Here is a 27,909-nt window from a genome sequence, read left to right as displayed (position 1 = left end):
CTTGATGGTTCCGCTTTATTTTTGAAATGGCTGAGTTATAAATCCAGCTGCTGTGCAGTAACTCCACAGTTTCCGACGCGCATCATCTGCAGTGACATTGTGACAGCCCCACACTGGGGATCGACACACAACTTAGAACAGATTCATCATATTTGGTCTTCAGGTAAATAATGTTTTAAAGTTGCCTAAATATACCATTCTGAGCCGTTTCATCCCGCCAGGAAAATACAGGGTTTTCTCCTCTCTTTTAAAAAAAATTAAATACCAAAATAACTACATTTAAATAAATAACGTTACGGTGATGACATTTAAAAATTCACAATAAGGCCCAAGCCCTCTTTCTAGTTGCACGGCTGCTCAGCCCAGCCCCGGGACGCTCCGGAAGGGCGAGTGGTTTCCTCCCGGAGGAGCTGGGCCGGGGCTGGGGGCCCCCTACTCCCCGCCCCACCCCCTCTCCCCTTCGTCTCCCTCCCTCTTGCTGTCACTCTCTGTGGGAGGGAAGTCGGCCTCAGCGCTGGGGTCGGTCCCGACGGGTGGAGGGGAACTCGCTGTTACAAATCGAGAGATCACCTGGACGTCCCCAGTGCGCGTGACCCCAAGGCCTTCGCTGCCCGGACCCCCGATGCGCCCGCGGTCCCCACGACGCCCCCGCAGCTGCTCCCGGGTGAGCGCGGCCGCCGGGCAGGCAGCTGGTTGGACCAGGCTGAGTGGTGACGGCACCTAAAATAGCAAACGTGCCACCGAGAGGCCCGAGACAGCCGTTTGCAAGGGAGTGTGGTCACATACGAACCGGTTCCCCAGACGGAGCAGGAGTAGTTCTGCCGTTTCAAACACACAGCACTCAGGAGACTCGCTTTACTGAGAGTGGAAAACGGACCAGGGACCAGGCCAACACAGAGAACAAACAACAGAAAGGAGCAAGAGACAGGTAAGTGCAGCCCGCGAGGCCCGCGGCACGTCCGTGAGGCCCGCGGCGGCCCCGGCGGCCCGCGCGCAGCTGCCAATTCATCCGGCAGCCGTCATCACGTGACCCCCCCGGCGCTAGAACCGGACAGGCAGATCCTTGCGCAGGCCGAACACAGACAGGACCGCGCGGTTCCTCGCCTCCGCGTGATATCCGCGCCGCAGGCCCTGCGAGTCCAAACCTCCCGAGGGGAGCTGGAGTGCTCTGAAATGTCGCAGACCCCGTCGTTTCGTAAAGAAAGAAAGTACTCAAAATACTCTAATTCCACATGAACAACAAAATACTGTCTCGTCTGCCAGCCCCTCGGGTCCTCGGGTGGTGGGGCGGCCCCGCGCGCCCGCGCCAAGCGCCCTCCTCACTCAAAGGGCGCGAGTCTTTGCTCGGAGTTCGAAGGTGCGCGCCGGGCGGGCGCTGCCGGAACCGGGCCGTGCGGTTCTCGAGTTCGGGGTGACTTCCGTCTGCAGGAGTCGTAAGGCCACCTGGGTTTCATCTGCGGCGCTGACGTCAGGTCCAACCGCAGGGCCCTCTGCCCCCCGAGCGGCGAGGGCGGTGTCTCCTTTTGGCACCAGAGTGGACGGCAGAGCGGAGCGCTCTCCGGCGCTAGTTCTGGAGGCCCTTCTCCCGCACGGCCGCCGGGGGCGTGTCCACACTCAGGGCGATGACGATGCTCTCGCCGTCCTCGGTCTTGACCCGCTTCAGCTCCGGCTGCTCCGACTGGCCGCCGTTCTGGCGCTTCGTGGGCAGGGAGGCGGACGCGGAGGCGTGCGTCGCCAGCATGTGCAGAGGGCTGGCCGCCGCTGCGGAGAGACAGTGAGTCAGACTCCGGGGACCCCGCTGTGCCCGGAGGCTCAGCTTCTCCCTGCACCTGCTCTGCGAGGCCCCGCGACCCAGGGCTCGCTCTTTCCCTCTTTCCGTCACTCCCCAGAGGCCACACCCATCGAGGAGGCGCACCCTCTGGGGCCGGGGAGGACCAGGAGGGCTCTTCCCGGGAGACAGACGCGCCTGCAGAGGACGACCAACAACCACTGCCCCCTTCCTTCCTGACACCCGCGCTCCACCACAGAGCCTGGGGCAGAGTCCCCGCAGAGACTGCCGAGCCCCTCCAGCCAGACCGCATCCCGGCGGGCTGCGCGGCCAGAGCACGCTGGGCTTCCTGGGGAGCAGGGCACTCACTGCCACCCGAGCACCACCCAGCGCCCCCGCGGGAAACTGACACAGTGCCCTCGGCCGATGAGGGGCGAACCAAACGGAACCTCACTCTGACGGGCTCCCCACCACGCGCGAGCGGGGTGCACGTCGGGGGTCGGAGGAGTGGAGGGTGGGCCCCACGGTCCCCTCGGCACGGGGAGGCCCCGGCGACTCGGCCCCTTTCACGGTGGAGCTTCGCAGCCGCGCGGGAGCAGGAGGGGAGCGCCCCAGCTCCCCGAAGTCCGCGGGCAGCACCCCACGGCCGACACCGGCCTCAGCGGGGTGCCTCCCCGAGACCAGGGCGCTGGCTGCTCCCGCCGCGGCCACCCGGCACCACGCGGTGCGTTCCCGCCGGCACGGGCGGACGGGAAGGGCGGCGGGGCCGCGTCTCCCGCCGGTCACGCACACCCGGGACACCGCCCGGCAGACACCGCCCCCGGTGACAGACCAGCGTGGAGGCCGCCAGGCGTCAGATCCCAACTCCAGAGTCTGCCGCGCTGCTGTGCAACAGACAGCTCCGCAAGGACACCAAGGACACGTCCCCCCGGGAGAACCGCCCGTCCCCCCGTCTGCATCGCCCCCCGGTCTGTCCGGTCAGCTCCCCTCGTCCGCGCTGCGGAGGGCGCCGCCCGCGTGCACACACAGGGCCACCCCCTCCCGCGCCAGGCCTCCCAGGGGCCACGGCCGGACACAGAGAGGGCCCGGCCCAGGGAACACGCCCCGAACAGCACCTCGTCCCTCGAACCCCAGGCTCCTCCCCAGCCACAGCCAAGCAACGGACCAGAGGCAGGAGCCCCCGCCCCCCAGGGTTTCGGAAACAGCCCTCAGGCCGGGCAGCCCCCCCTAGGGCAGCCCCCAGAGCTGGCGCCCACGAGGGTGTCCCGGGTGTCCTCAGGTGGAACTCCTCCCCGCCGGGACCCAAACCCTCGACGCGCCCCCCTGCAGCGACGGGCGGAGGCCGCCCCCCTGCTCACCGCTGCCGCCCGGGCCGTGAGCGGTGGGCACCGGCACCGCGTGCGTCCCGTTCTGCGTGACCGTCTGGATGGGCAGCTGGTGCTGGCCCAGCGGCGCGTGCTGCACGATGGTGACCGTCTGCACCGGGCCGCCCTGCGCCGCCTGGACGACCCGGCTCACGGCGGGGACGGGCTCCACTTTCACTGAAACGCAGAGGAGGCGGCTGAGGGGCCCACCAGCGCGGGGGCCCCGGGCCAGGGAGCTGCCCTCACCCCCAGGGCGCCCCGGCGGGGAGACGCTGCTCACCTTTCACCTCCCGGTGATCCCCGTTCTCCTGCGGCTCCGCCTTCGGGGGGGCCAGCACGGCGGCCTGCGCGACCACCGCCTGCCCGGCGACGCTGGTGACGGACACGGCCGGGATCTGGTGGACCACGTGCACCGTCTGCACCACGGGCGGCTGCGAGGCCGGGGCGGGTGCAGGGGCGGCGACCGCGTAGGTCACGGGCTTGATGGTCGGGGGCAGCGGCCGCTGCACGGCAATGAGCACAGGCTGGCTGGACAGCGGGGAGCCTGCGGGGGGGAGGGGGGAGGGGTGAGGCCACTGTCCCAGGTGCCCCCGCACCGGGCCCTGACAGCCAACCACACACAGACACGGGGCCACTGGACAGGCCACTCGTTCGCAGACCCGAACGCCGGCCACGCATCTCCCGACGGCTCCCCCCAAGTCCCCCGTCTCGGGAAGGGACGCAGACATGGGGGTGGGGGAGCTGCCCGCTGGGCCTGGGCGAGGCCCCGCTCCCCGGGGGGCGTGCCATCACCCCCCCGCAGGGGCCAGGGCACTGGGAAGTTCGGCTCGGAGGGCGGCCGAGGGCAGCTCTGCCCACAGCCCCCCGTCCGGTTCAGGCCGAAGCATCAGAGGCTGTGGAGGCAGGACGGGGCCAGGGCTCCCACACAGCCCGACGCCCGTCCCTCCAACCAGCCAGGACCCAGAACACCGTCGGTCTGACACGCCTCCACACTTTTTTTAAACTTCCAGAACACGTTTTTAATCTGCACTGGCTTTATAATGTGCACCAATCATTACATGGACTTTTTTTGCTGTTAATCAACGTCCAATTTATTATTTCCTTGGGGGGATTCTTTCCAATTTTTTAAAAAAGATTTTACTAATTTATGTTTAGAGAGAAGAAGGGAGAGAGGAACAGAAGGAGAGAAACGTCAATGTGTGGCTGCCTCTCACACCCCCTCCCCCCCCGCCCCACTGGAAACCTGGCCGCAACCCAGGCATATGTCCCAACTGGGAATTGAACCGGCGACCTTTTGGTTTGCGGACCTGTGCTCAATCCACTGAGCCACCCCAGCCAGGGCCCTTTTCCTAAACTTTTAAATGATGAGGCAACTAAGAAGCAGGTTAATTCGAAACAGCCTCAGGCACCCACACGGCGTCACACTCAGGAACGCTGGGTTTTTTTAAACCGCAGTGCTGCCGGTTTCTTGGAGCCGGAGAACCATGCTCTGCCCTGCGCGCCACGCATCAGGCACGCGGCAAAGAGCCACCGGAGCCGCCCCCTCCCCCGTTCCTTCTCCCGAGCCTCCAGCTCCGCCCCCCCGCCCCCCGCCAGGCCTGCCCGTGCGCCTCACCTGGTGCACTCTGCGCGGACCGCGCCTCCTGGATGACCGCCAGCTTGGGCTGCGCGGCACCGGGCTCGGGCTCCAGGGGGGCCGGCGAGCCCTCGCGGGACAGGCTCTCGGGGGTCTGGGCGCCACTGGAATGAGCGGACAGCACTCCGGCGTGGTTGGGCGAGGCCGGGGCGCTCCTGCGTTGCCAAAGAGAAGACACTGGGTTTGCGGGGGCGGAGCTCCCGAGGCCGCCTCGTCTCGGCACGGCAGGTGCGGTCCGTCTCCCGCCCACCGACTGCGTCCCCACGATCTCCCTTTCGCCGCGACGCCTGACCCAGGTGCACGTCCGGCGACAAGTGCGGCTGTGCCAGCGCCCCGCCCAGCGGCGCGGCGGCAGGAGCGGCAACGTGCACGCCGGCGGTTCGGACTTACGCTGCCGTCGGTTGAAAGAAACAGTCAGTGTTTTGAGAGAGGAGAAGGGAGGGAGAGGGGGAGGGAGAGAAACGATGACCGGCCGCCTCTCGCGCGCCCCCAGCGGAGGCGGGCCCTGCACCCCAGGCCTGGGCCCCGACTGGGACCCAAACCGGTGACCTTTCCGTTTGCAGGCCAGAGCTCAACCCACTGAGCCACACCGGCCAGGGCTCTTTTTCAGTTTAAACACAGTACCCATTAATGAAGCTGAAAATGTTTAATTCTGAAATCAGGCCATCGACCCTGTACGAACCCACTGAGTTTAAGCAGCGACGGGGCCGCCGGAGGGAGGTGCCAGGCAGAGGGCACCGCGGGGCAGGGCACCGCGGGCCGGTGCGGCTTTGGGCTGTGGGTCCGGGACGCGGCCGAGCGCCCAGTGCGGCGGCAGCTGCCGGTGCAGAGGGTTCGGGCAAACGGCCCGGCCTGTTCCCGGCGCCGGAAACAGGAGAGCAGCAGGGACGCTGTTCGCGAGCCCGCGTCCCCGCCCCCACGTTTACTCCCAGCGCGCCTGCGGCGCCCTCCGCCCCCCAGAGGCAAGCGGACCGATGCCCGACCAGGAGGCGAGCCCTCTCCCCTCACCTGGACGACAGCGGCCCGAGGGGTGTCCTGAAGCAGGGCACGCCGCGCGGCCGCCGCTTCCGGAAGGCCTGCTCCACCAGCTTGCTCTCGGACGCGGGGTCCACCCGCCAAAAGGAGCCCTTGCCCGGCTCTTCCTGGGAGCGCGGCACTTTGATGAAGTAGCGGTTCAGAGAGAGGTTGTGGCGAATCGAATTCTGTGAAACAAACACGGAGAGTTCGTCTGCTTCCTCGCTGAGCAGTGGAGATGCGCTTTGTCTCGGTGCCTCCCGAGGGCGCCCCCAGCGGGAGGGGCAGAGGCCGCGCCACGAGGAAAGGAGCTACTCCAGGGGGGCGGCGTCAGCCTCCGCCGTTTTTCCAGGCAGGAAAGGAGACGTCCCTGTGGTCGCCGGGCCTCTCCTGCCATCCCCCGCTGAGAGGCACGGCCAGGCCTTTAACACACTTTCTGGAGCAGAGAACGCCGGCTGCTCGGAACCAGCCAGCCCAGGGCCCAGCTTCTGGCAAAGCAGCGGAGGCGGCAGCGAGCCCGAGGCGGAGCGGCGTCCCATGACACCACCCCCCGGCAGAGGCTCACTCTCCGCGCTTCTCCTGAGCCTGGGAGGCCTCGGGGGCGTGTGGCACCCGCCCCCTCGCCTCCTGCCCCTCCTCCCCACGAGGAGCCGGGGTGGGTCTCCACGCCCCCGAGGCCGCAGCCGGCCCAACCCAGTACCACGAAAGGACGGGACACGCTGGCTGAGAGTCCTGCATTCGGTTCGCTTCGTGCACTCACACGGACGTTTGAGATCATAATAAAGTCAAAGGGAAATTCTGGATCATCCAATCATGACTAAATTCCCCAATTAGCCTCCTACTAGAAATGCCAGCCCGGGCCTGGCGTCTCAACGGCCAGAGGTGGCTCAGCAGCCTGGGCCGGGGGGCGGCCGGGGGGCACCCAAAGGCCACGCACCAGGTGCCTCCCTGGGACACGGGGGCGGGCCGTGGGCGGTGCGGTTGGGGTCTCCGCACTCAAGCTGCACTGTGAGCGCAGGGGCACCCGGCAGCCGCAGGGGTCGCCGGGTCACCACACCAGAGGGTGCAGCCGAGAAGCCACTAGTGCCTTCCTGTCTCCGGCTCCAGAAAACCGAGTCCGCCATCGTCGAAGGCGGGGAACAACCCCCTCCCCCGCTGCCCTCAGGCCCTTCCGGTTTGGGGGAGAAGGCAGGTCCCCAGACTGTGGCCGAGGACGGCAGAGCCAGGTGGGGCCACGGCAGTGACCACCGAGCCCCAGGGTGGAGCACTACGTGCCCGTCACCGTGCGCACCAGGCAGGGCGGGTGCGGACACACTGCCCGTCACCCTGGCCGTGACCACCGCGAAGGATGTCCCCGGCTGGGGGGCAGCCGCCTGGGCAGCGACCGCAAGCAGCACGGCCCCCCACCTGCGCCTTCCCCGCCGCAGGCGCGGCCCCGCACAGCCCGAGGGCGGGCTGCCTCCCGACAGGCCGGGACGGGCTCACCTGCCAGCCCTTGTCGGCGGTCCGGTAGTAGGGGTAGTTCTTGGTGATGTGCGTGTAGATCCCGTTCAGGGTGAGCTGCTTGTCGGGGGCCATGGTGATGGCCTGCACGATGAGCTGAGCGTAGGAGTAGGGCGGCTTCGAGTCGTCCTGCGCGGCGGGGGCAAGGAACACACTCAGGGCTCTTGCGTGTTCAGGCACCCATGTGTGTGCGCGCGCGCGTTTGTGTGTACATGTGTGTTCAGACGTGTGCACGCGTGCCACTGTCAACCTTTGCAACACACTGCCTGTGACCCCACAGGGAGCAAGGGCAGCCCCGTCCCCACAGCTCTGTGCGGGCGCCGGCACCAGGAGCAGGCCCCACAGCGGCCAGCCCCGCACCCGCTCGGACCCCCGCACACCTGCGGCCCTGCTGGGGTCGCCGGACGCACGGGCCCTGCTCGGGCTGCAGGACGTTACCTTTGGGCTGTCTCCACCAGAAGCTTCCTTCTCGTTCTCGGGCTGCGAGCTGTCAGCCATTAAACTGAGGTCAGATGGCATCACGCGGCCCATTTTGTACCCTGAAGACCCTGCTCCCCGGGGGCTGGACGGGCAGGAGTTCGCGGCGCTGTGAACGAGAGGGGACCGTCCCGTCAGGCGTGGGCTCCGGCTGTGAGTGGGAGGATGCCAGCACTGCCCGCGGACCGCGGGCCGTCGCCGCCCCGAGAGACCCGTGGGGCCGCAACTCTGCGCCCACGTGCGTCGTCTCGCATGGTCGTGACACAGACTCCGGGGAGGCAGGGCCCCCCTGCGGCCCCAGTGAGGAAACTGAGGCTCAGGACGGTCCTGGGACGGACCAGCTGAGCACAGGCCGTGAAGGCCGTGCCCGCGCGAGCATGCGGAGGGGGCGCCGCGGGCAGAGGAGCAGGGACCCGGTGTCGCAGGCACTTTCTTCCACGAGGTCGGGCGGGGGCACCAGGAACACTGCCTCCTAACCTCGGTGCCAACTCAAGGCCAAGTTCAACTGTGACAGCTCGCTCTCCTGACGAGAACCACCCTGTCCAGAGAAGGGGCAAGGGGAACGGGGGCACGCCAAGAGGAACTGTTTCAAAAACCCAGTAAGTCCCAGAGAAGCACGTGTGGTTAGATCTCGTCTGTGCTCTGGCCAAGCTCGGCACGGCCTCTCCGGAGGCCCGCAGCTCCCAGTGCCCGGCTGCCGGGGTGACCTCTGGGCCCGCACGAGCTCCCCGCACGGACCAGGCCCTGGACCGCGGGCGCCTGCTCTGGAGACAAGCAGGTGCGTGCACTTCGCCCCTGAGTGCAACGTGACCCGCAGGTACGGTGCCCAAACACATCTTCCATGCTCCCGGGAGACAGACCCGCAAGGCCCCACCTGCCTGAGCCCCGGCCCGAGGGCACAGCTGGACCGACAGCCGCGGGGGCCCCACTCCGGCCGCAGGGGCCGTCTGACGGCCCCCGACCACCACCCGTCTGTGGGGGCCTCCTGTGCCGGGAGCGCGGCAGGGCCTGAGCACCACGCGCGGCCTCCTTGGGGCCCACGGGGGACAGCGCGTCCGGGGCCACCGCCCTCCACTCCCCGCGGGGCCCGTTCTCCGTGAGGTGTGCCCCTGCACTGGGATCCACGGGATGCAGCTCGTCAGCCCAAGAACAAGTCACCAGAATCAACGCGAAGTTGCAGCAAACGAAAAAAACCCTCAGAAAACTGTGAAGGAAAACCCCAGACGTCAGACGGACAGACCGACCGGGTGCCCCTGCCACTCCCACGCCAGAACTGCCGCCCACGAGTGGGGCGGGGACCCCCAGGAGCTGCAGTCACAGCACGGGGGGCCGCGAGCGAGCAGCGTCCGGGACGGAGGCGGCACTTGGAGCCCCCCCCACCCCAGTCCACCAGCCCCCGGAGCCCGTACCTGATGGTCCCCGTGGGGGAGGGCAGGGGGCTGAGGAGGTGGGCCATGGAGTCTGGAATGCTGATGGTCAGAGGCGAGGCGTGGGCCTGCGTGGGCTTCCCTGGGGATGCGGGCGCCTCCGGCGGCCCCCTCTTCTCGCTGGAGCTGGACAGCGCCGTGAACGTGATCTTGATGTTGGTGCTCGGGAACCGGAACGTGCACCTGGAAGGGAGCAGCCGCCGTCAGCGCCTGTCTGCGCGGCGAGGGCAGGGCCCGCCCCCCGACCCGGGGCCACCACCCGGGCTGTACCTCGGAGCTGCACTGCCCCGGCCCGCAGCGGGGCTGCCCCAGCCGGGCAAGGAGAGGGGCAGGCGGCCCAGGGAGGCTCCCACAGCCGCTCGTCCTCCTCCCAGACCCGCGTGCGGCGGCTCCAGGCTCCCGGCCGACCCGGGACAGACCGCACATGCTGACGCCCACCTCTCCCCTCAAAGCACACACACGCGTCACTGGGTCATCACGCACAAACAGAGAGTTCTGTGCCTGTTTCTTATTTCAGAAAGAAAAGTCAAAAAGAAAAAAAAAGAGAGAGAGAGAGAGAGAGAGACATGTCTCAAACAGAAGAACAGATCAGTGCCCAGGACTCATCCTTTTGAGCGACCAAGAGATAGCCAACCTATCAGAAGCACAGTTCAAAACACTGGTGATCAGGAAGCTCACAGAATTGGTTGATTTTGGGTGCAAATTACATGAAAAAAAAAATGCAGGTTACCATAAAAGAGATGAAGGAAGATGCACGGAGAACCAATAGTGATGAGAAGAAAACTGGGACTCAAAACAATAGACTGGACCAGAAGGAGGAAAGAAACAACCAAACAGGAAAGAATGAAGAAATAAGAATTCAAAAAAAACAAGGAGAGGCTTAGGAACCTCCAGGACATCTTCAAACGTTCCAACATCCGAATTATAGGGGTACCAGAAGGGGAAGAGGAAAAGCAACAGATTGAACACGTATTTGAACAAACAATGAGAACTTCCCCATTCTGGCAAAGGAAATCGACTTCCAGGAAGTCCAGGAAGCTCAGAAAGTCCCAAAGAAGTTGGACCCAAGAAGAAACACACCAAGGCACATCATAATTACATTAGCCAAGATAAAAAATGAAGGAGAGAATCCTAGAAGCAGCAAGAGATAAGGGGACAGTAACCTACAAAGGAGTTCCCATCAGACTGTCAGCTGATTTCTCGAAAGAGACCTCACAGGCAAGAAGGGGCTGGAAAGAAGTATTCCAGGTCATGAAAGGCAAGGACCTACATCCGAGATTACTCTATTCAGCAAAGCTCTCATTTAGAACTGAAGGGCAGATAAAGTGCTTCTCAGATAAGGTCAAGTTAAAGGAGTTCATCATCACCAAGCCCTTATTTTATGAAATGTTAAAGGGACTTATCTAAGAAAAGAAGATAAAGAAAAAAACTTGTATAGTAAAAGGACAGCAAACTCACAATTATTAACAACCACACCTAAAGCAAAACCAAAAGAAACTAAGCAAACAACTAGAAGAGGAACAGAACCACAGAAATGGAGATCACATGGAGGGTTAGCAACAGGGGAGAGGGAGGAGGAGAGACGGGGGAAAGGTACGGAGAATAAGTAGCAGAGACGGTAGGTAGGAAATAGGGGGAGGGCAAGAACAGTATGGAGAATGTAGAAGCCAAAGAACTTATGACACATGGACATGAACTAAAGGGGGGGGATGTGGGTGGGAGGGGGTGTGCAGTTTGGAGGGGAGTGAAGGGGGGGAAATGGGACAACTGTAATAGCATAATCAATAAAATATATTTAAAAAAAGAGAAAAGAAAAGTCATTCCTGTTCCTTTAAAAAATACCAGCTTGTTCACTGCGCAAACAAGAATCAGTCACGTTAAATTTCAGAGGACAAGGTTTACAATTGACATTCTGGTTCAGCTTAATGCAGCGGCCTTGCGGTGACTCAGATAAAACAGTAAGAAAAGAACGAAACGTAAGCCAAACGCCTTCAAAGAATAAAGGTTAAAAATAGCCCCGCAGACTCCTGGTCTCCGGGTCTGGGCGGCGCACCAGCCACAAGCGCCTGATTCGGGGACTATTTATAGACAGCAGAGCGACCGGGATCCGCCGGTGGCGCTCGGCCAGCCCCGCTCACCGCCCTGTCCTACTTGGGCGCTCACCAAGGGAGGGTCCCTCCCACGTCCCTGCCACGGTCAAGGTGACCCGCGCCCACATCCCAGGACGCCCCCACAGCACCTGGACACTGGCCGCCGCCTTCCCCGGAAGTCCCTGCTCTCGGGCCCCTCGAGGTCAGCCTTCTGTGGCAGGGCCCCCAACCTCTGGGCCCGGGAGGAGCCGGGCCACGCCATAGGAGGGAGCCTGAATCATCCCGAAACCAGCTGCCCACCAGCCCGTGGAAAAGCTATCTTCCACGAACCCTGTCCCTGGTGCCACAAAGGCTGGGGCCACGGCTCTGGAGCCTCGGAGGCCAGAGCGGGGCTGAGAAGCCACCGCCCCCACACCTGTGCTGCACCTGTGCTGCACCTGTGCTGCTCCTGCGCTGGGGCCCCTCCTCACACCTGCGCCGCACTCCCGGCCTTCCCCCCAATGCCCGATGCTTCTACGCTTCTCTGTGCCACCCGGGCCGTGACCTTCAGCTCCCCCCATTTCCTGCACACTGGACCCCATGTCCCACCGCCCCCACCCCACGCCACCCGCCGTTCTCAGACCAGCTCCTCCCGGGCACCCGCTTCCCAGTGTGACCGAGTCCTCCTCCCCCAGACTGGGCAGGGACCCTGGGTCCAGGGACATTCCGGCCCGAGCCAGAGAGCTGGTGCTGGCGTTTCCGGCCACACGTGTGGCCAGCAGCTTCCCAAGGGGCAGCCCAGTGCCCCCGAGTTCTTCTTGGGCTCGGGTAGGGACTGTGTTTGGGCCCCCTGCCCCTGCTTGCTGCCCTGAAACCTCATGAGCACAGGGTCCGAAGCGCCGCGTGCTGCTGGGGGCGGGGGCGGGGCCAGGCCGGGGCGGGGCCAGGCCGGGGACCACAGCGGCACTCTGTGCTCGCAGTGCTTCTACTGGGACGTTCAGTCACAGGGGACCTGCACTGGACTACTTTCCGCCGCCAGGTGTGTGAGTAACACCTCAGGCCTCTCTCCCGCGATCACGTCCCGCCACGCCCACGGCTCCAGTGCCCGAGGGCGGCGAGCAGGCGTGAGCCCTGAGCACACAGCAGGTGCCCCACAGGGAGGGCCGCTCCTCTGCGGTGGGACAGTCACACGCCAGCCAGCCAGGCTCTTCGGGAGACGCGCAGCTGCCCAGACTGAACCAAGAGCCGCTGTCCCTCCCCGCTCCCGCTAAGGCAGGAGAACAGGGGCCTCCAGTGCCGCCGGCCGCACGCCTGAGTGCACGCTCACGCAGGGCCGACGGCGACCAGCGCGCTGCAGGCAACCGCAAGGCGAGGGGAGACGGGGTGCAGTCGCAGCGCTGACCTCTCCAGAACGACTGAGGTTCGGGCGCATCTCTGCAAACTCGGGCACACACGGCCCACCGACGACAGCCCCACGGGCCTTCCTGAGGCTCGCGGGAAGATGCTCACGCCACCAGTTCACTGAAATGCAGCCCAAACCACATGAGGCACCACCCACCTCTGCGGCACAGCTGGCACGCAGAGGCAGGCAGACAGACCACGTGGGACCGAGTGCCAGGCACCTCGCTCGCTCTGCAGGCTGGAGGGCACCGGGGTGGTACCGGGGGAGCGAGCCTCCCGCCCAGCCTGAGCTCTGGACCCTCACGTTCACCGGTGCTCGCAGCTGCCCGGGCCACTCGAGTCGCACCTGGAAACTGCCGGGTGTGCAGCCACCGGTGAGCAGGCCCAGCGGTGGGGGCGCATCCGTACAGAAGGAACATACCTCAAAGAGGAAAATAACCCGACGAGTGCTCCCTCCCCTCACGGATCACCTCGAGGTCTTTCTGGGGTGCACACCACTCTGCAGACTGACGCACACGAGAAAACTCATTCAGTTTTGTTTTACCTGCAAACCCACGGAAAATAGAACCTAGGAGGGTGGGGACCCGTGCAGTCTCACTGAAATGTCTCGTGAGGCGTCCAGTGTGAGTTCCAGGTGCACACGCAGCGCTCGGAACACGCACGCAGTGCACAGCGCCCCCCGCAGCAGGCCCCGACACCCGCCTTCCCACCGCTCGTCGTCCCGGGCTCTGGTGTGCGGAGACGTCCGAACCCGCCGGTGCTGACGGGAGTGGCCGTGCTGGGGCCAGACCCGCGGAACCGGCTCCCCTTGTGACCGAGGTCTGGGCCCTCGGACCCCCCCCCCACCCCCCGCCGGGCCAGGACTGCACTGCTCTTAAAAATCCTCACCAAGGACGTGCCCGTCCATTGTAGGGAGACACACACAGGTTGACGTGGGAGAGAAATTCTGGTCGGTGGTGGCCTTCCCTGCGCACCCCGAATCGGGATCAAACCCGCAGCCTAGGTGTGCGCCCTGACTAGAAATCGAACTGGCAGCCTTTCGGTTCAGGGGATGAGGCCCGACCCGGTGAGCCGCCCGGCCAGGGCGGGACTGTGCTCCTCAAACCGTTAGTAAGGCCGCCGGTTCCGCAGCGGGAAGAGCCGTCGCCGCGCCGAGGTCCTCGCTAAAAGGCGCGTTTTCACCTACGTCTGACGTTGCGAAAGGCTCCCCACCCGCAGGGTTCTTTGTGAAAACAGTCACTTCCACGTCGTGGGTAGGAAAACAAAAGCGTAGCCCAGGAGGTGGTGTGGGGCCTCCGGGACAGGTGGCGCTGCAAGGGGGGGGTGTCAGGGAAGCCCTCCCCCCGAGACACGGCCAGCGAGCACGAGAAAAGACCCCCCCCCCGCGTCCTTAGCTGTGGGGACAACCCGCAGGGGAGGCCGCCCGCCAGTGCCAGCACGCTGAGACCCAGGGCTGGGCGGTCAGCAGCACAAGGGGGCCCGGGGGCCGCACGCAGGAGAGGGCGGGGCCACGCCCCCAGAGCCCTTGCGCGTGCTGCGCAGTCCCCGCCCACCGCCGCGCAGTCCCCGCCCACCGCAGCGCACCGCCGCGCAGTCCCCGCCCGGCTTTCCCCGGAAAGGCCTTCCTTGCCCAGGCGCCCCCGGAGCACTCGGGCAGCGCTGTCCGTCCCAACTGCCCCAAATAAAACCGCCCGCAGCCCACGGACGGCAGAACGTCGGCTCTGCACATCCACACCGCTGACCACACGGACCTCGGGGGCAGCAGCAGAACGAGGGCTCCACACCCTAGTGCGAAAGTGCGGGCCGACCCCCAGACACGCAGTGAAAACCACCCCTGAAACCCATTCCGTGGGTTCCGTGTGAGAGGGGGACCCCAGCAAACCAGAACTATCTTCCCGAGGGCGGGCCTCTCGTGACTGGGGCTTCCCCTACGCGCCGAGGGTTCTGGGAACCCATCTCCACCAGTGCGCCAGCTGGTGGTGGTGTGGGAGGCTGTGTTCGGCCTCGGTGAATTTTTCGTTTTGGAGACCCAGCGCATTTGCCCATTCCCTGATGGGTGGTTTACGAGCGCACCTGCTCACACCACGTTGAGTGTTCAGCAGTTTTTCACCAAAAATGGCATGACCCCCGTGCACCCCCCCTCCCATTCATCTGATCGTACCCGAACGGCTCTTTGTCTCCCCCGATTATAAAAGTCCTCAAAGGGAAACATTTTGCTGATGGGGAAGAAATGAAACAAAAAATGGCAGAAGCACTAAAAACCATCAAAATCAACGAGTTCAAAAACTGTTTTGAGCAGTGGAAAGAATTTCTTGATAGGTGTACTACATCAGACGGATAACACTTTGAAGGTGACTGAGGTTTAAATGTGCGAGAATAAATACGCACTTTTTAATAAATAAACTCCAGGTTTTTCTGGGTCCCCCTCATATACCAAGTCCAAAGCAAGCAAAGCCACGGGCAGTCTGGGACTCGGGCCAGTGCGTCTGTGGCCGGGGGCTGCTGCCGTGCAGGGCGGCCTGAGCACGGACGGACTGCCCCCCTGGGTTCTCCTTCAGCTTTCAACACCGCGTCTGGGTGCTTTTCTGGGTGCAGACAATACCAACAACAGAGAGAAAAGCAACTGCGAGGAAGGACGAGACGGGAGACCGCCTGACAGAACGACCCGGAAGTCTCCCAGGTGGGAAACTGCTGCGTCAGGAGTGAAGGGGGGGGCCAGACCCGGAACGTTCTGGGGGGTCCGGGCAGGTGAGCGGTGAGCGCAACGCGGCAGAGCGGAGGGGGAGAGGGCGGGGCCGCGGTCTAGGAGGGAGGAGGGCCGGGGCAGGCAGGACCCCGGGCGGCGGGACGGCCGCTGTGCCTCAAACAGCCAGCACCCCCTTGTCCACAGTTTCCGCGAAGCGCACAGCTCCAAAAACCCTGACCTGAAATCGGGAGGCAGCCCATCCTGACCTGAGCTGAGGAGGAGCTAATTATAGGCTTTAATTATCCCACTTAGAGTGTCCGCGTGTTCTGCGACGGCAGCCCTCGTGTGCTGGGTGACAGGGCGCTGGGCGCGCGCACGGTGCCACCTCCCCAGCCCCAGCCCCCGCACCGCCGGCCCCCCGGCCTCCGGGGGCTCATGCGTGTCATGCGCTGCCTGCTGGGCTCAGCAAGTGTCCTGTCCCCGAGGATTCCTCCAGAAACACTCTTTAGTTTGCAGGGATATCAGGCGGCTCACTTCAAAAATAACGAGTCCACTAGGCCACTGGCCCGAGTAGAGTATCAGTGATTACTTTTGTTGTCAATAGGTGGTTAACGTGCACAGCACACACACTTAAAGCCACCGGAGAGTGAAACAGCGAGGCCCCCCCTGCCCGTGTGAGCAAGCGCACCGCCCACAGCAGCCCGACTCCAGGGGCGTCTGCCCCCAGCCCCGCACCCGGCGCCTCCATGTAGGTAACGCCCCGGGAGGTGACCCCAAGAACCCGGAAGACGAACGCCCCGTCTGCACGCAAAAAGCTCTCTCCCTTCTGCCTTCTTGGCGACCAGACTGCCCTCTGGTCGTGGCTGACCCCCACAACCTGGTCAGACTCCGGGAACGGCCGGACGCAGTGTTTTCTGTTTGTTTTTCAGAGAGCGTCTCTTCGGGAAGTCGGGCCCCTGTGGCAACAGGGACGGTCTGGGGGACGCCAGGCTCTGTGAAGCCAGTCAGACACCGGGGGGCGGCCGCTGTGGGGCTCCAGGAGCCCCCGGAGCAGCCGGATTCCCCGGGCGCAGGAGCAGAGGGTGGTGGCGGGGCCGGGCGGTCAGGGCTCTGCGGGGCTGAGCGTCAGTTCTGCGAGGAGAGCACTCCGGCGGCGGCGGCGGTGCTGGGGCGGCTACAGAGCAGCGTGGGCGTGCGGAGTGCCACTGACCCACACACCTGGACAGCGGTGAGGACGGCCCTGGACGCTGTGGCTGCTCGGCGGACCGGGCACCCTTCCACCAGCGGGAAGGTCACCAGTGTGATTCCCGGTCAGGGCACAGGCCTGGGCTGGTGGCCTGTCCCCAGCTGGGGCGCACAAGAAGCAACCGATGTTTCCCTCTCTCCCTTCCTGTCTCCCTAAAAATAAATACATAAAATCTTCTTAAAACAGTAAACGGTAGATATTATGTCACATTTTACAATAAAAAAAAAAAAACTGTTCAAGAGCACTTGCAATTGTGCCTGGAACACAGGCCAGCACTCAACAAGTCTCAGTTGCTGTTTTTTCTTTCTTTTTAAAGACATTTTGTCAAAAAAACAAGACAAGCCAGCACGGAAGAAAATGTTGGCAGGAGACACATCTGCTAAAAGACTGTCCCCTGGGACACACAAAAAACTCTTAAAACTCAAGAAGAAAACAAACCACCTGATTTAAAAATGAGCAAAAGACCGGAACAGGCATCTCGTGAAAAAAGACACACAGACACCGAGCGGGCCCACGGGAGGGGTCTCGGCCGCCGTCGGCGAGACGCGAGTGGAACGGGAACGGCCAGGCCCGGGGATGTGCGCACGCGCCGCATGCACGGACCGCGTTTCCAAGGCAGGTGGGTGGGCGTCGGGAGGGCAGCGCCCCGAGGCCCTCTGGCGCCCCCTGCCGACGCGGACGCCGCTCCTGCACCCGACACTTCGGCGCCATCCGGTGCTGCCTCGGTTCCGCAGCGGTTCACGGCACTTCAACACCAGAACGGATGAGACAGACTCGTGCAAATAAAAAACCTGTTTTAGTCTGGCTTGCAGGTTTTCCCATCCTCCAATTAAAAAAGAAAAAAAAAAACTCACTTATTTTTAGAGAGGAGGAGGGAGGGAGAGAGAGGGAGAGAAACATCAGTGGGATGCCTCTCACCCGCCCCTACCAGGGGCCTGGCCTGCAGCCCGGGCCCGGGCCCTGACTGGGAGTGGAACCTGCGACCTTCCGATTCGGGGGACGACGCCCAGCCCTCTGAGCCACACCACCCAGGGCCCCTTCTCCGATTAATGGCTTTTTCTTGACCTCAAATAGGGCTGATGGTTAAAAAAAACAGCCAAGGAAGCTGGACCCAGGTTTGAACCTCAGCTCTACCATGTCCACGCCTAAACTCTCGCCTGCAACAGGGAGAAGCATCCATGCAACGGAAGTTGCAGAGCAACAGGGGGCAGGAGCCCGGCCGGCCAGTGGTCAGTGCGCCCAACTGCCCACAGGGAAGAACCGCAGCCACCGCTGAGCAGTGCGTAAGGCCCCACTGAAAAACACCTGCAATGACTTATGTGCAGAAGGATTTCTTGTTTCATGTTAAAGTAAAATCCTTCTTAAGACATCGGGCATCAGGAAACACTGCTTTAACAAAACCGCTGTCGCTTACGGACCGGCGGCTTCCGGAGGCATGTCGCAGAAATGAGACGGACGCCTCACACGGGACGAGGCCACCGCAGACTCTCGTGCGTCCTGGCGCAAAGCACAGACCCTGAAGCCCAGGCAGGGCAGCGGACGGGCTCGCCGGGACGCCCACGTCCGACACCCCGCTGGTCGGTGCTGCGGGGAGCGCGGGAGCGCGGTCACACCACACCCCACTTTCTGAAAGTGGGAAATACATCTTATTTAATTCAAATGTTGTCACATCACTAAATCCAGGAGAAAGAACTGAAACGTCGTACTCAGTGAAGGATGCAAATTAAAAGATGCACTTTGGGATGGTCTACCACCAACACAAACAAACAAACAAAAGTGGGGGGAATGATGGAACCACTGTGAATCTAATCGTACCTGTAACTTGTTTCCTGGGGTTCAGCGTCCACCAAACCCGACCTCGAAGCCCCCGGGACATCGGAGCCTCAGCAAGCACCTGGCAGTCCTCAGGGCCACCGAGGGCCACACCACAGTCCCAGCGCCGGTGGGCCCTGAGGACGGCCCCGCGCAGCCCACAGAACTCCCAGGTCCCAGGGTCCAGGGGAGAGCGGCGTTCGGCCGCACGCTCAGGCGGGTCCAGAGGGAGACCAGGCGAAGCTGGAACAAGAAATGCGAAGAGCAATCGGGCCGACAACACACGTAAACTGCCTCCCTGCCTCTGAACCAAACAGCTGTACAACGGACGTGCACAGTCCCAGCACGCCCCAACAGTCCAGAAGTGGGGAGAACACAGTAGTTTTATATCATCGCCTTTGTACTCAAAATGCTGTAATGTCTGAAAACACCTCCTTGCCCAAGAAAACAAAAGAAGCACCAAGTCTCCAATGCACTTGCACGGGGTTTTCCGCTCCCTGCCCGGCCGCCGCCGACAGTGAGAGCCTCGGGGTGGCAGGACACGGGCGGAAAGGCCTCCTGAGCAGCCCCCCCCCCACTGTGCGGACCTCACAGAGGCACGCACGCACATGTGGGGGGCCCAGCCGCCGCCCCAGACCGGAGGGTGCAGCCTCCTGCTCCCGGGCTGCGGACCTGCAGAGCCCAGAACCGCACGGCACGCTGCCAGCAGCCGCAGCGGGAAGCACTGGTGCGCCTGGACGCAGCTCCGCGGAGGAGAGGCAGAGCGCGAGCGGGGCGTGCGAGGCGCTGGCTGCAGCTGGGGCCTCGGGGTGGGAAGTCACTCTGGGGGGAGGGCCGGCCAGCCGGGACGCTCGCGAGAACCACCGCGGGCGTCGCAAACGCTGGGCACCGGAGCTGCACCAACTCGTTGAGAGTTTTTCTTTGTTCAGCACGTTCACTTATTCTAGTGTAACCTTTTTACTTTATAAACTTTTACAGTATTTTAAACGTGTCCATTATTTTGTAACAGCACTTACTTTAAAATACACACTGTACAGCTGTACAAAAATGTTTTCTTTCTTTAAAACCTTATTGTCTACGTTTTTTTCTGTTGGAGTTTTTAACTTTCTAGCTTTACTGTTGTGCTGGCCTCAGTGGCACCCATGCTGCTGTGTTCTGGTCAGACACTTGACACATACACACACACACACACTCACACACGCACCCTGGCCCGGGCTGACCGGGGTCGGGGTCAGGGTCCCTGGCAGCACTGTCTTCCTCCTCCGCGCCGTGTCCCTCGAGGAGGCGGCCGGGGGCAGACTGTTCCTCCTCCCAGAACAGTCCCTGGAGGACCCGCCCGGGGCTGCTCCCAGGTGTCCGCTCTCCGCACACGAGTGTGGGCCGGTGTGCTGGGTCTGCCTCCCTTCCCCCGGCACAGACATGCTTTCCAGAGGGCAGAGCACCCTGCACATTCCCCCCCACTAAGAAGAACTTCTCTGCACTGGGGTCCCTGTTCTCAAACCTTTGAAGGAAGGAGCTTGCTAAGACGAGGAAGCGCCTCTGCTGAACCCTTCGCGGGGAACTTCCCTGGCGCTCCCTGTCTTCACCTGCAGCTCCCTTTCCTCCGGCTCCCTCAGCTCCAGGCCCGGGTCCAGCTCCAGCGGCCCATCCATCCATCAGCTCCGCGACCTCGGCCTCGTCCGCACCCAGCGGTTCACGCTCTCTGCCGTCTCCACCTCGGCCCTGCTGGCGTCTGCACCTCCTCGTCCGAGGCAAACCCTCTAAGGCCGTGGGCGGACCTCCTGAGGTCTGGATGCTGCTCACACACACACCGGTGACCCGTGACGTCACCTCCAGCCCAAGCAAGGTCCCTGGTACCCGCAAGGCAGAGCCACGCAACCCTCCAGAATCAGCAACTTCTCGGCGTCTTCCTCAGCCCGTGGGCCTCGGAAGCCACTGATCCCTGGGTCCATCTGCTCACAGAGGCGCGGGTGGAGAAACACCACTCCGACCCGAGGTCTGGGTCGCCGACAGGAAGAGGGCGCCGGGAGCAGGTCAGAGAGAAGCTGCGCCTCGGGGCGTGTTCCCCTCCCCAGACGGCACTCTCGGCCCTGCAGTTCCGGAGGCCTCCTGGAGGAGGGGCGGGGCCACAGAGACCTCGCGTGGCCCCTGCAGGACACTGGCAGTGCGGGCCGTTGGCACGCTGCCAGCCGCTGCCGGCCCCCGGCTCGCCCCGCGCCCACAGAGTTCCCATGTGGAGCCTGCAGCACCGCGAGGAACAGGGCTGCCCGTCCGGAAAGCCCCGGAACCTGGCGCCGAGGTGGCCTCCGCCCAGGTGCGCACCCTTTCGGGCGCCCCTTTCGGAACAGGGTAACTCCGTCCACTCTGAACGCTGGCTCCGACGTGTCACTTCCGCGGGAGGTCAGCGCCCCCGGAGGTTCCCGACAGCCTTGGCTGCCCTCCCACTGGCGCTTGCTGTGGCCCTGCTCCCAGGCACCTAATGCACTGAGCACCGGTTCCGGAGCCGCTCGGGCGAGCGCAGCCGGGCCCAGCCCTCTCCGTCAGCACAGCGGGCACACTCTTGGCCGTGGCCGTCCGGCACTGAGAGCGGCAGCTTCTGTGCCTGGTCTTTACCCCGAGTCGCCAGCAGTCTCCCGTGTCCTGCACGGCCTTTCTCCAACTTCTGTTTGTCCTGTGGCTGCAGGGACGCAGACCCTCCAGCGGCTCGGAGACCACAGCTCGGGGAGAGCGGGGTGCTGAGCAGCGAGCCCCCCATTCTGGGCTATGGTCACTCAGCCCGGCCTCTTCCTGGGAATGCTCGCCGTGGGTTCTGTGCCCGCGGGGGCCACCACGAACCAGAGGACGTCGGATCAAACCCAACACCAGAGAAACGACGCCATCAGGAGAAGCGCGGCAGACAGGAGACGCAGTGCCGCTGCCGCGCGTCCGACCGCCTCACAGCAGTTTCCGCCAGCGGTGGGCACGCTGAGGAGAGCACGGCGCCGTCTCCACGCGAGCCAGTGACAGCGCGGCCCTGATCATGCTGGCACCCCCAGACGCCCTGCAGCAGGCTGCCCGTGAGGCCACGCACAGCGGCCACGGCCCCACTGCCATCTCCCGGGACCACCGCGCACCTGCTACACGCACCTGCTATTGACTGAAACGGGATGCGGCACGTGCCTGCCCTGGTGGTGCTCCCGTCGCACTCCCTCACGGCACCAGGGACACCGAGGCCACGATGCGCTGGGCCCGCCCTGCCAGAGGGGCTCAGGGTCCCCTTTCCCGGCGAACCACACTTGTGCTCAGCGACTTCACCAGTCAACGGGGCCGATGGCTGCCCAGAGCCGCGCCCCATCTCTGCACAGCTGCAGGGCTCCCGGCAGGCCTGTCCACCTCGGGCCCCGCGTGGGAAGGACCTGCCCCTGGGCTGCAGCCAGGGAGCGCTCTGCTCTGGGGGCTCGGATCTTCACCGGGGCCCACCGTCGGGCTAAGCACTGCGTCCAACTGCTACCAGCCACCGCATGACCCCCGCTGACCCTGGGGCCCGGCACCAGGGCCCGGCCGTGAGGCGGGCCGCCCCGTGCGCCGGAGGACTCTCAGCAGGGGCCCAGGGCCAGCCCACGAGCTGCCGCCAGCACGCCCACCCCCGCCGTGCCGACCGGACGTGTGTCCGGACGTGTGTGCAGACGTGTGTGCAGACGTCGCCGAGTGCCGAGAGGAGACACGGGAGGAGAGCGGGTGCCCGGGAGAGGACCGCTGTCGCACAGCGAGTCCGCGCTGCGCACCGGCCACGGGCTCGGCGACTCAGCCAACTGTCGGAGGCGGAAACCAGCGAGAGTCCCGCTCCTTCCGCGGCCGCCTCACAGCAGACCTGCCGCGCTGTCGCCTTCCGCCGCATGAGACGCATGCGCGCCCCGTCGCCCCCAGCCGGCGGCAGTCAGAGCCCACGCCTGACATCCCTGCGGCCCGGAGCAGCGCCCCTTCCCTGCTCCCACCAGAGGGGCCGAGACAGGGGACCGAGCACACGCTGCAGGCGGGGCGTCAAACTCCCCTTCGCCGGGGGCCACAGCAGCCTCGCGGGGGCCTTCCAAGGGCCGAACGCAGTCTGAGGACCGTGTAAACGTGACTACTCCTTAACTGGGGCAAAGAGCTCGGAGCTGCCGCCGGGTGGAGACCAGGTGCTGGGCTGGATTTGGCCGGTGGGCCTTGGTGTGCCGCCTGCGCTGTAGTGCTCCCGCCGGCCCCACGGCCCCGTCCTGGGGCGACAGCAGCAACGCCTCGCCCCGGGACGCTCCCCGTTTCCAATCATAGGAAGGGCACCTTGTGCCGCAAACGAGCCCGGTGTGTCGGGCTCGTCAGCAAATCCGAAAACGCTCATCAAACACGGGGACCGGACGTGCGGGAGCTGAATCGCTGAGCTGTCACTAAGACATCGTGAACTGCTCCAAAACCCAAGCCCAGAAGAACACAGGGACACGCAAAAATGGCAAGCACACACTATCCAAATAATAAATGCTTTCATCAAACGTTTCCTTATCTTAGAAACCCTTTTCTTCGTTGCTCAGAAAAACCCCAACAAGCCTCTCCTCCTCTGCAAAGCAAGAACGGCCACAGGTTCCCGGGAAAATGCGCCCCGCCCCCGGACACGCCCACCTGCAGGCACGCCCCGCCTTCACGTGCAGCGCAGGGGGGCGGGGCCTGCTGGTGAGCAGGGGCCGGGAACCACGGGAGTCACTAGGCGGTCAGCCAGCATAGGAGACCGGTCCCACAACAGGTCAGCGGTCAGCAGGCCAGCGACCACAGCCCCGTGCCGGTCCCAGGGGCACAGTCACCCGCCGGAGCTGCTCCCTCCGGGAGGCGCAGCAGGGGAGGCTGAGTGGGAAGACGAGCCTCGGCCCACCCCCCCGGGGGCCCCCAGCACCTCACCCCCCCCCCCCGGGGCCTGCAGGGGAGCCCGGCTCCAGGTCTTCACTGCCCCGCAAAAAGAAACCTCGGCCGGAGTTTCAGAAGTCTGTGTCGTTCTGGACACTTCCACCAAAAAGCCGTTTAAGAAACAAAAACAGGACACTTCAGCTGCCAAGTTCCGCACACAGGCGACAGCGCCCGCGAGCCCGTGCCCTCCCGTCGCCCCCCCCCCCCGCCCCCAGACGGAGCAGACCTGCCTCCATCCCCAGGCCCTGGCGGGGTGGGCACCTCTCCCTGCTCAGGGAGCTTCCCACTCACTCAGGGCCGGCCCACCCGCGCCTGCACGTGGGGCTGAGCGAGTCCGAGTCCGAGAGGGCAGCCCGTGGCCGTTTCCAGCCTCACAACACGTCTGCCATAGCGCACCCCTGGGAGCCCCTCCACACCAGGACACCGGGACGGACAAACACCCAAGGCCCCGACGTCACCGGCCGGTGCTGCCCACGTGCCGCCAACGAGGGGACGAACCCTCCTCACCGCCTCCCGAGACCGCCCATGGGCACACGAGACCCCTGCGGGCGGCACGCCCACCCCGCGGGCTGGTTTTCCAAAGTCTGTTGGAGAGTCAAACCACGTCCCATCCGCACCGCCTTAGCCTGCTCACTGAGCAAACTCGAAAACGACCAGACGGGCCAGTGAGCACTCAGTGACGAGGGGCTGCCCATGGGGTCCCTGTCACTCAGTGCAGTGACGCTCGTGCCGGAGCAGCTGCACCGTGTCCCCCAGTGTCCACACGCCAGCGGTGAAAAGCTCCTCCAGCCAACCACATGGCGGCGTTCCCAGAACGACGGGCGCTCGGCACCCGGAAGGCAGCCGGTCCACGCACCAAGCACTCTTCCGAGGGCCGCTGCCCGCCACCCCACACCCCGGCCCGCAGCTCTGCCAGTGAGCCGGGCAGGGTCTCGGGTCGTGAAATGCAGGCATTTCAGCAGCCCCGCAGCCCTGCGACAGGGAACCCTGCCACAGACGCGGAGAACAAGCCGCTGGCCGCCGAGACGGGACGGGTCGGGGGAGCAGAGCGTCAACAAGCTCCCTCAGGCGAATGAAAACAGAGGAAGGAAGACGCCAGGCCCCACTGGGGACACCCCACCTGACCTCCCTCCACTGGGAACTCGGTCCACCCTCTCTTCCTCCCACCGCGTCGGCGTCCACACCTCGGCCCCTGGGCCAGGCTGCACCCCCCGGTGGTGACCCACAGGGTCTCCACTCCTTCTGACCCTAACGAGGCCTCCGCCCTCCTCACCCCCAGCCCCGCCCCCGCGTGGCTCCTGTCTCACCCTCTGGCCGTCAGTCCGGTGCATGGGCCGCTGCAGGCTGCCGCCCCTGCCTCCCCGGCCTCACAACACGTCTGCCACAGCGCACCCCTGGGAGCCCCTCCACACCAGGACACCGGGTCCCGCTCTTTCTGGTGCAGCGGCTCTCCTGGACCCACGGGTCTGCCCGTCCCCATTTCTGGGCCCAACCCTGCCGCTGTGCGTCCCCGGGGCTGGAGCCGCTGCCCGAGAGGACGCGCCTCTGACCCCACGAGAAAGCACTCCCACGTGCCCCACCCAACCGCACCTGCACGCTCCGACACGCCGCACTAGCCGGGCGGCAGCGGGTCCCTCGGGTCCCTCGGCCTCGGAACAGTCCCCTGCACACACCCAGCGGCCGCTCCGTGTGCCCCGCGTCCAGGGCACCAGCGAGTCCAACCTGCTCCACTCACGTCTGGCTATCGGATACCGCCAAGACCTCGCTGACCAAAGCTACTGTCCAGTCCACTGGGCATTTCAAAGCAGAAACAACTGTTAATGAATTGCTTTTTTTTATTTATAAATTATGCTTTGTTTGCTACCATGGCGACAAGAGCGACAACACACCCAGACGTTCGTGCCCAGCCAACCCTCACCGCTCCCCCGGGCTCCAGACCAGGTACCAAGACCAGGAGGGCCCTGTCCTCAGAGAGGACACCCTCCACCCTGTCACCGAGCACATGAAAGTGCCCCCCCAGGTCCATGTGAACCTCACGTCCCACAGTGCGTCCCAAGGTCACTTCCAGACCCAATTTCAGCTGCTCCAGTGCCAGCCGCCAGCCCGGACCTGCCCACAAGGCCACCTTCACCTGCAGGGCAGCCCGGGGCTCTCCCACCGAGCCCGAGGCACGGAGCCCCCATTCCCAACACCTCCCGCGCCTCCGGCCAGGGCAGACGCTCCCGGATGGAAAAAGCTGCATTTCTGTGCACCCAGCCTTGCGTACTTGGCCCAAAATCAAGGACTTGTGGGAATCACTTGTTTTCTGGAAAAGCGCTGGCCCTGGCACCCCCCCCCACATGCCTGCACACGCTGCTGCCCACACTGGGCACAGAGCCCACCCAGCACCACGGAGCAGGCGCTGTGTCCGGCCCCGCCAGATCGTTTGAAACACTCGTGACGGCCACCGCAGGGCCCCGTCCCCATCTTTCTCTCTAGTGCACCCCCTCGCTAGTGCGCCCCTACGCTAGTGCGCCCCCACGCTAGCACATTCAGTGTTTTAATAAAGTGACGGGCCAGCCCCAACAGGCGGGGCTCAGTGGGCTGGTGTTGTCCGGAAGCCGAAGGTCTCCGGCTCGGGTCCTGGCTGGGGCAGGAACGGGAGGCAGCAGACCAGTGTTTCTGCCTCCCGCCCCTTCTCTCCGCACGTAAGCAGGTGACATCTCCAAAACCGCGCGAGGAGCCACACTTCAAGCCTACGCTGCCCCCGCACACCGCTAAATGCTCTGCAGTGAGTTTTAAAAGTAACGACAAAACGCAAGTTCATCTTAACGCTGGAACTGAGACAGAACCCTCGGCGGCCGGCCCGCCCTCCAGCGGCAGCCCGCGGCGCCCGTGGGAAGTGAGCGACGCTCCCGCTCTGCGCCGCGGGCTGCAGCGCTCGCGCGTTACCGCGCTCCACCTCTTCCTTGCGGCACGAGCACGTGGAACACAAAACTGAGCTTAACCTCGAGAAAAGGAGTTTTAAGTTTGTCTACATTTAACTCGTGCCAGTCGCCTTCCCAGTCGGCTCCGCTGGCTTGCACCGCACTGCCCTTCCGCGAAAGCTTCAGGGGGCGGTTGCAGAAAGGGGGGCACTGCCCAGTTCCCGGCCACACCGGCGAGTCCTGACCCTGGAGTCCCCTGGCCGCCCTCCCCACCCTGCGCCCCAGAGGCCAAACTGTCGCCATGTCCAGCACACGCACACAGTTTCGGCTGAATGGGAACGAAAATTTTCTTTCAAACCTTCGGCGTAAAGACACAGCATCATCTGCCGGGACGTCGCCAGCATCCTGGGTGGGGAGGCCCGTGGGCGCCCGGACACCCCGGAGCAGGCCCAAAGGCCGCGGCCCAAGGACAGCTCCTGGCCGCACTGAGCTAACACGCTCGCCGCCCGACCCTGACGACTGAACCACCGCCTGACTTTTTTAAAGTTCTGTTAAATGTAGCCAGTCCTTCCAAGATTTTGAGGTTCATCACGCTTGAGGGGTTTCCCACTTTTAAGGTACCGAAAGTACGATTTCAGAGAAGGCGTCCCTGCAGCTCAAACACCCCACCCGCGACTCAGTACCGAGGAAAACCCGCGGGACAGACGGGCGGACGCGCCGACCTGGTCCTCGCGCCGGCGCGCACCAGCCCCGGGGAGCGTCCGGGTCCAGGCCTCCCCCTGCACGCCGGCGGGGGGCAAAAACGTGCGCGAACGCCCAGGACGAGCAGAGGGGCCCGAAACCCTGGACCCGCGCGCGTGGCACCCAGGCCCCCAGCCCCGGGAGGCCCCGTCCCGGCCGGGAACCGGACGGACGAGGCCGGGAGGCCGGCGTGGTGCATCGAGATGCGACCAGGTAATGGTTGTGGGTCGGGCCGCAGGTCAGAGGAAGCGGCCGCGGGCAGGGGTGCAGGTCCCGGGTGTGGGTAGGACGGATGGGATCGGGGGTCGGGGTCCTGGCCCGGACCCCCCTTGCAGACAGGGCCGAGGCCCGAGTCGAGGGTCGGGGTCCGGTCCCGGCCCCACTCACACGCGCGGCAGCTGCAGCGGCGGCGCCCCGCGCCTCTGGAACACGCCGTCCACGAACACGCCGTTCTTGCCGAGGCAGCGCAGGTAGAAGTCGCCGCCGGAGTCGGGCCCGGGCTGCGCCGAGGGCTCGGGGGCCGCCCCGCCATGGCCGCCGCCCGGGGGCGTGAAGATCTCCAGGTGGCGCCGCGAGATGAAGCTCGAGTGGCCCATGCTCACGTCCACCGAGCCCTGCGACGAGTTGCGGCCGATGGTCACCGAGCGCTTCTTCATCAGGTACTCGAACTCGCGGCCCTCGAGGCGCGCCACGGCCCAGCCGCCCGGCGGGGACCCGCCGCCGGTCCCGCCGCCGCCGCCGGCCCCGCCGCCCGCGGGAGGCCCGCCCGCGCCCGGGAGCGCCGCGGCCGCCGCCATGGGCCTGCGCGGGCCGGCCCTTCCGCCGCCGCCGCCACGGAGCTGAGGCCCAGCGAGGCCGCCGGCCGGCGAGCGACGAGCGGCGGCGAGGGGCGGGACACGCGCGGCGCGCTCGAGCGGCGCCGGGCCGCTGACGGACGGCCGCGCCCGC

The 27,909-nt window shown here is 64.7% G+C and overlaps 1 protein-coding gene across 1 annotated transcript; it reads right to left on the bottom strand.

Annotated features, from left to right (window-relative positions):
* FOXK2 (forkhead box K2) lies at window positions 1-27,830 on the bottom strand. The gene is made up of 9 exons (XM_045837042.1): window positions 27,349-27,830; window positions 9,172-9,372; window positions 7,724-7,871; window positions 7,268-7,414; window positions 5,777-5,970; window positions 4,748-4,923; window positions 3,413-3,676; window positions 3,127-3,309; window positions 1-1,761 (listed from the first exon to the last, which is right to left on the bottom strand). The coding sequence occupies exons 1-9, from the start codon at window positions 27,756-27,758 to the stop codon at window positions 1,565-1,567; spliced, it is 1,920 nt and encodes a 639-aa protein (XP_045692998.1). The 5' UTR covers window positions 27,759-27,830; the 3' UTR covers window positions 1-1,564.
* Between the last annotated feature and the right edge of the window lie 79 nt (window positions 27,831-27,909).

The sequence above is a fragment of the Phyllostomus hastatus genome, unplaced genomic scaffold (genome assembly GCF_019186645.2).
Source record: "Phyllostomus hastatus isolate PE091 unplaced genomic scaffold, TTU_PhHast_1.1 phas_contig_210, whole genome shotgun sequence".
Lineage (NCBI taxonomy): Eukaryota > Metazoa > Chordata > Mammalia > Chiroptera > Phyllostomidae > Phyllostomus > Phyllostomus hastatus.
The sequence above is the reverse complement of the archived record's forward strand: the minus strand, read 5'-3'. Positions and strand labels throughout refer to the sequence as shown.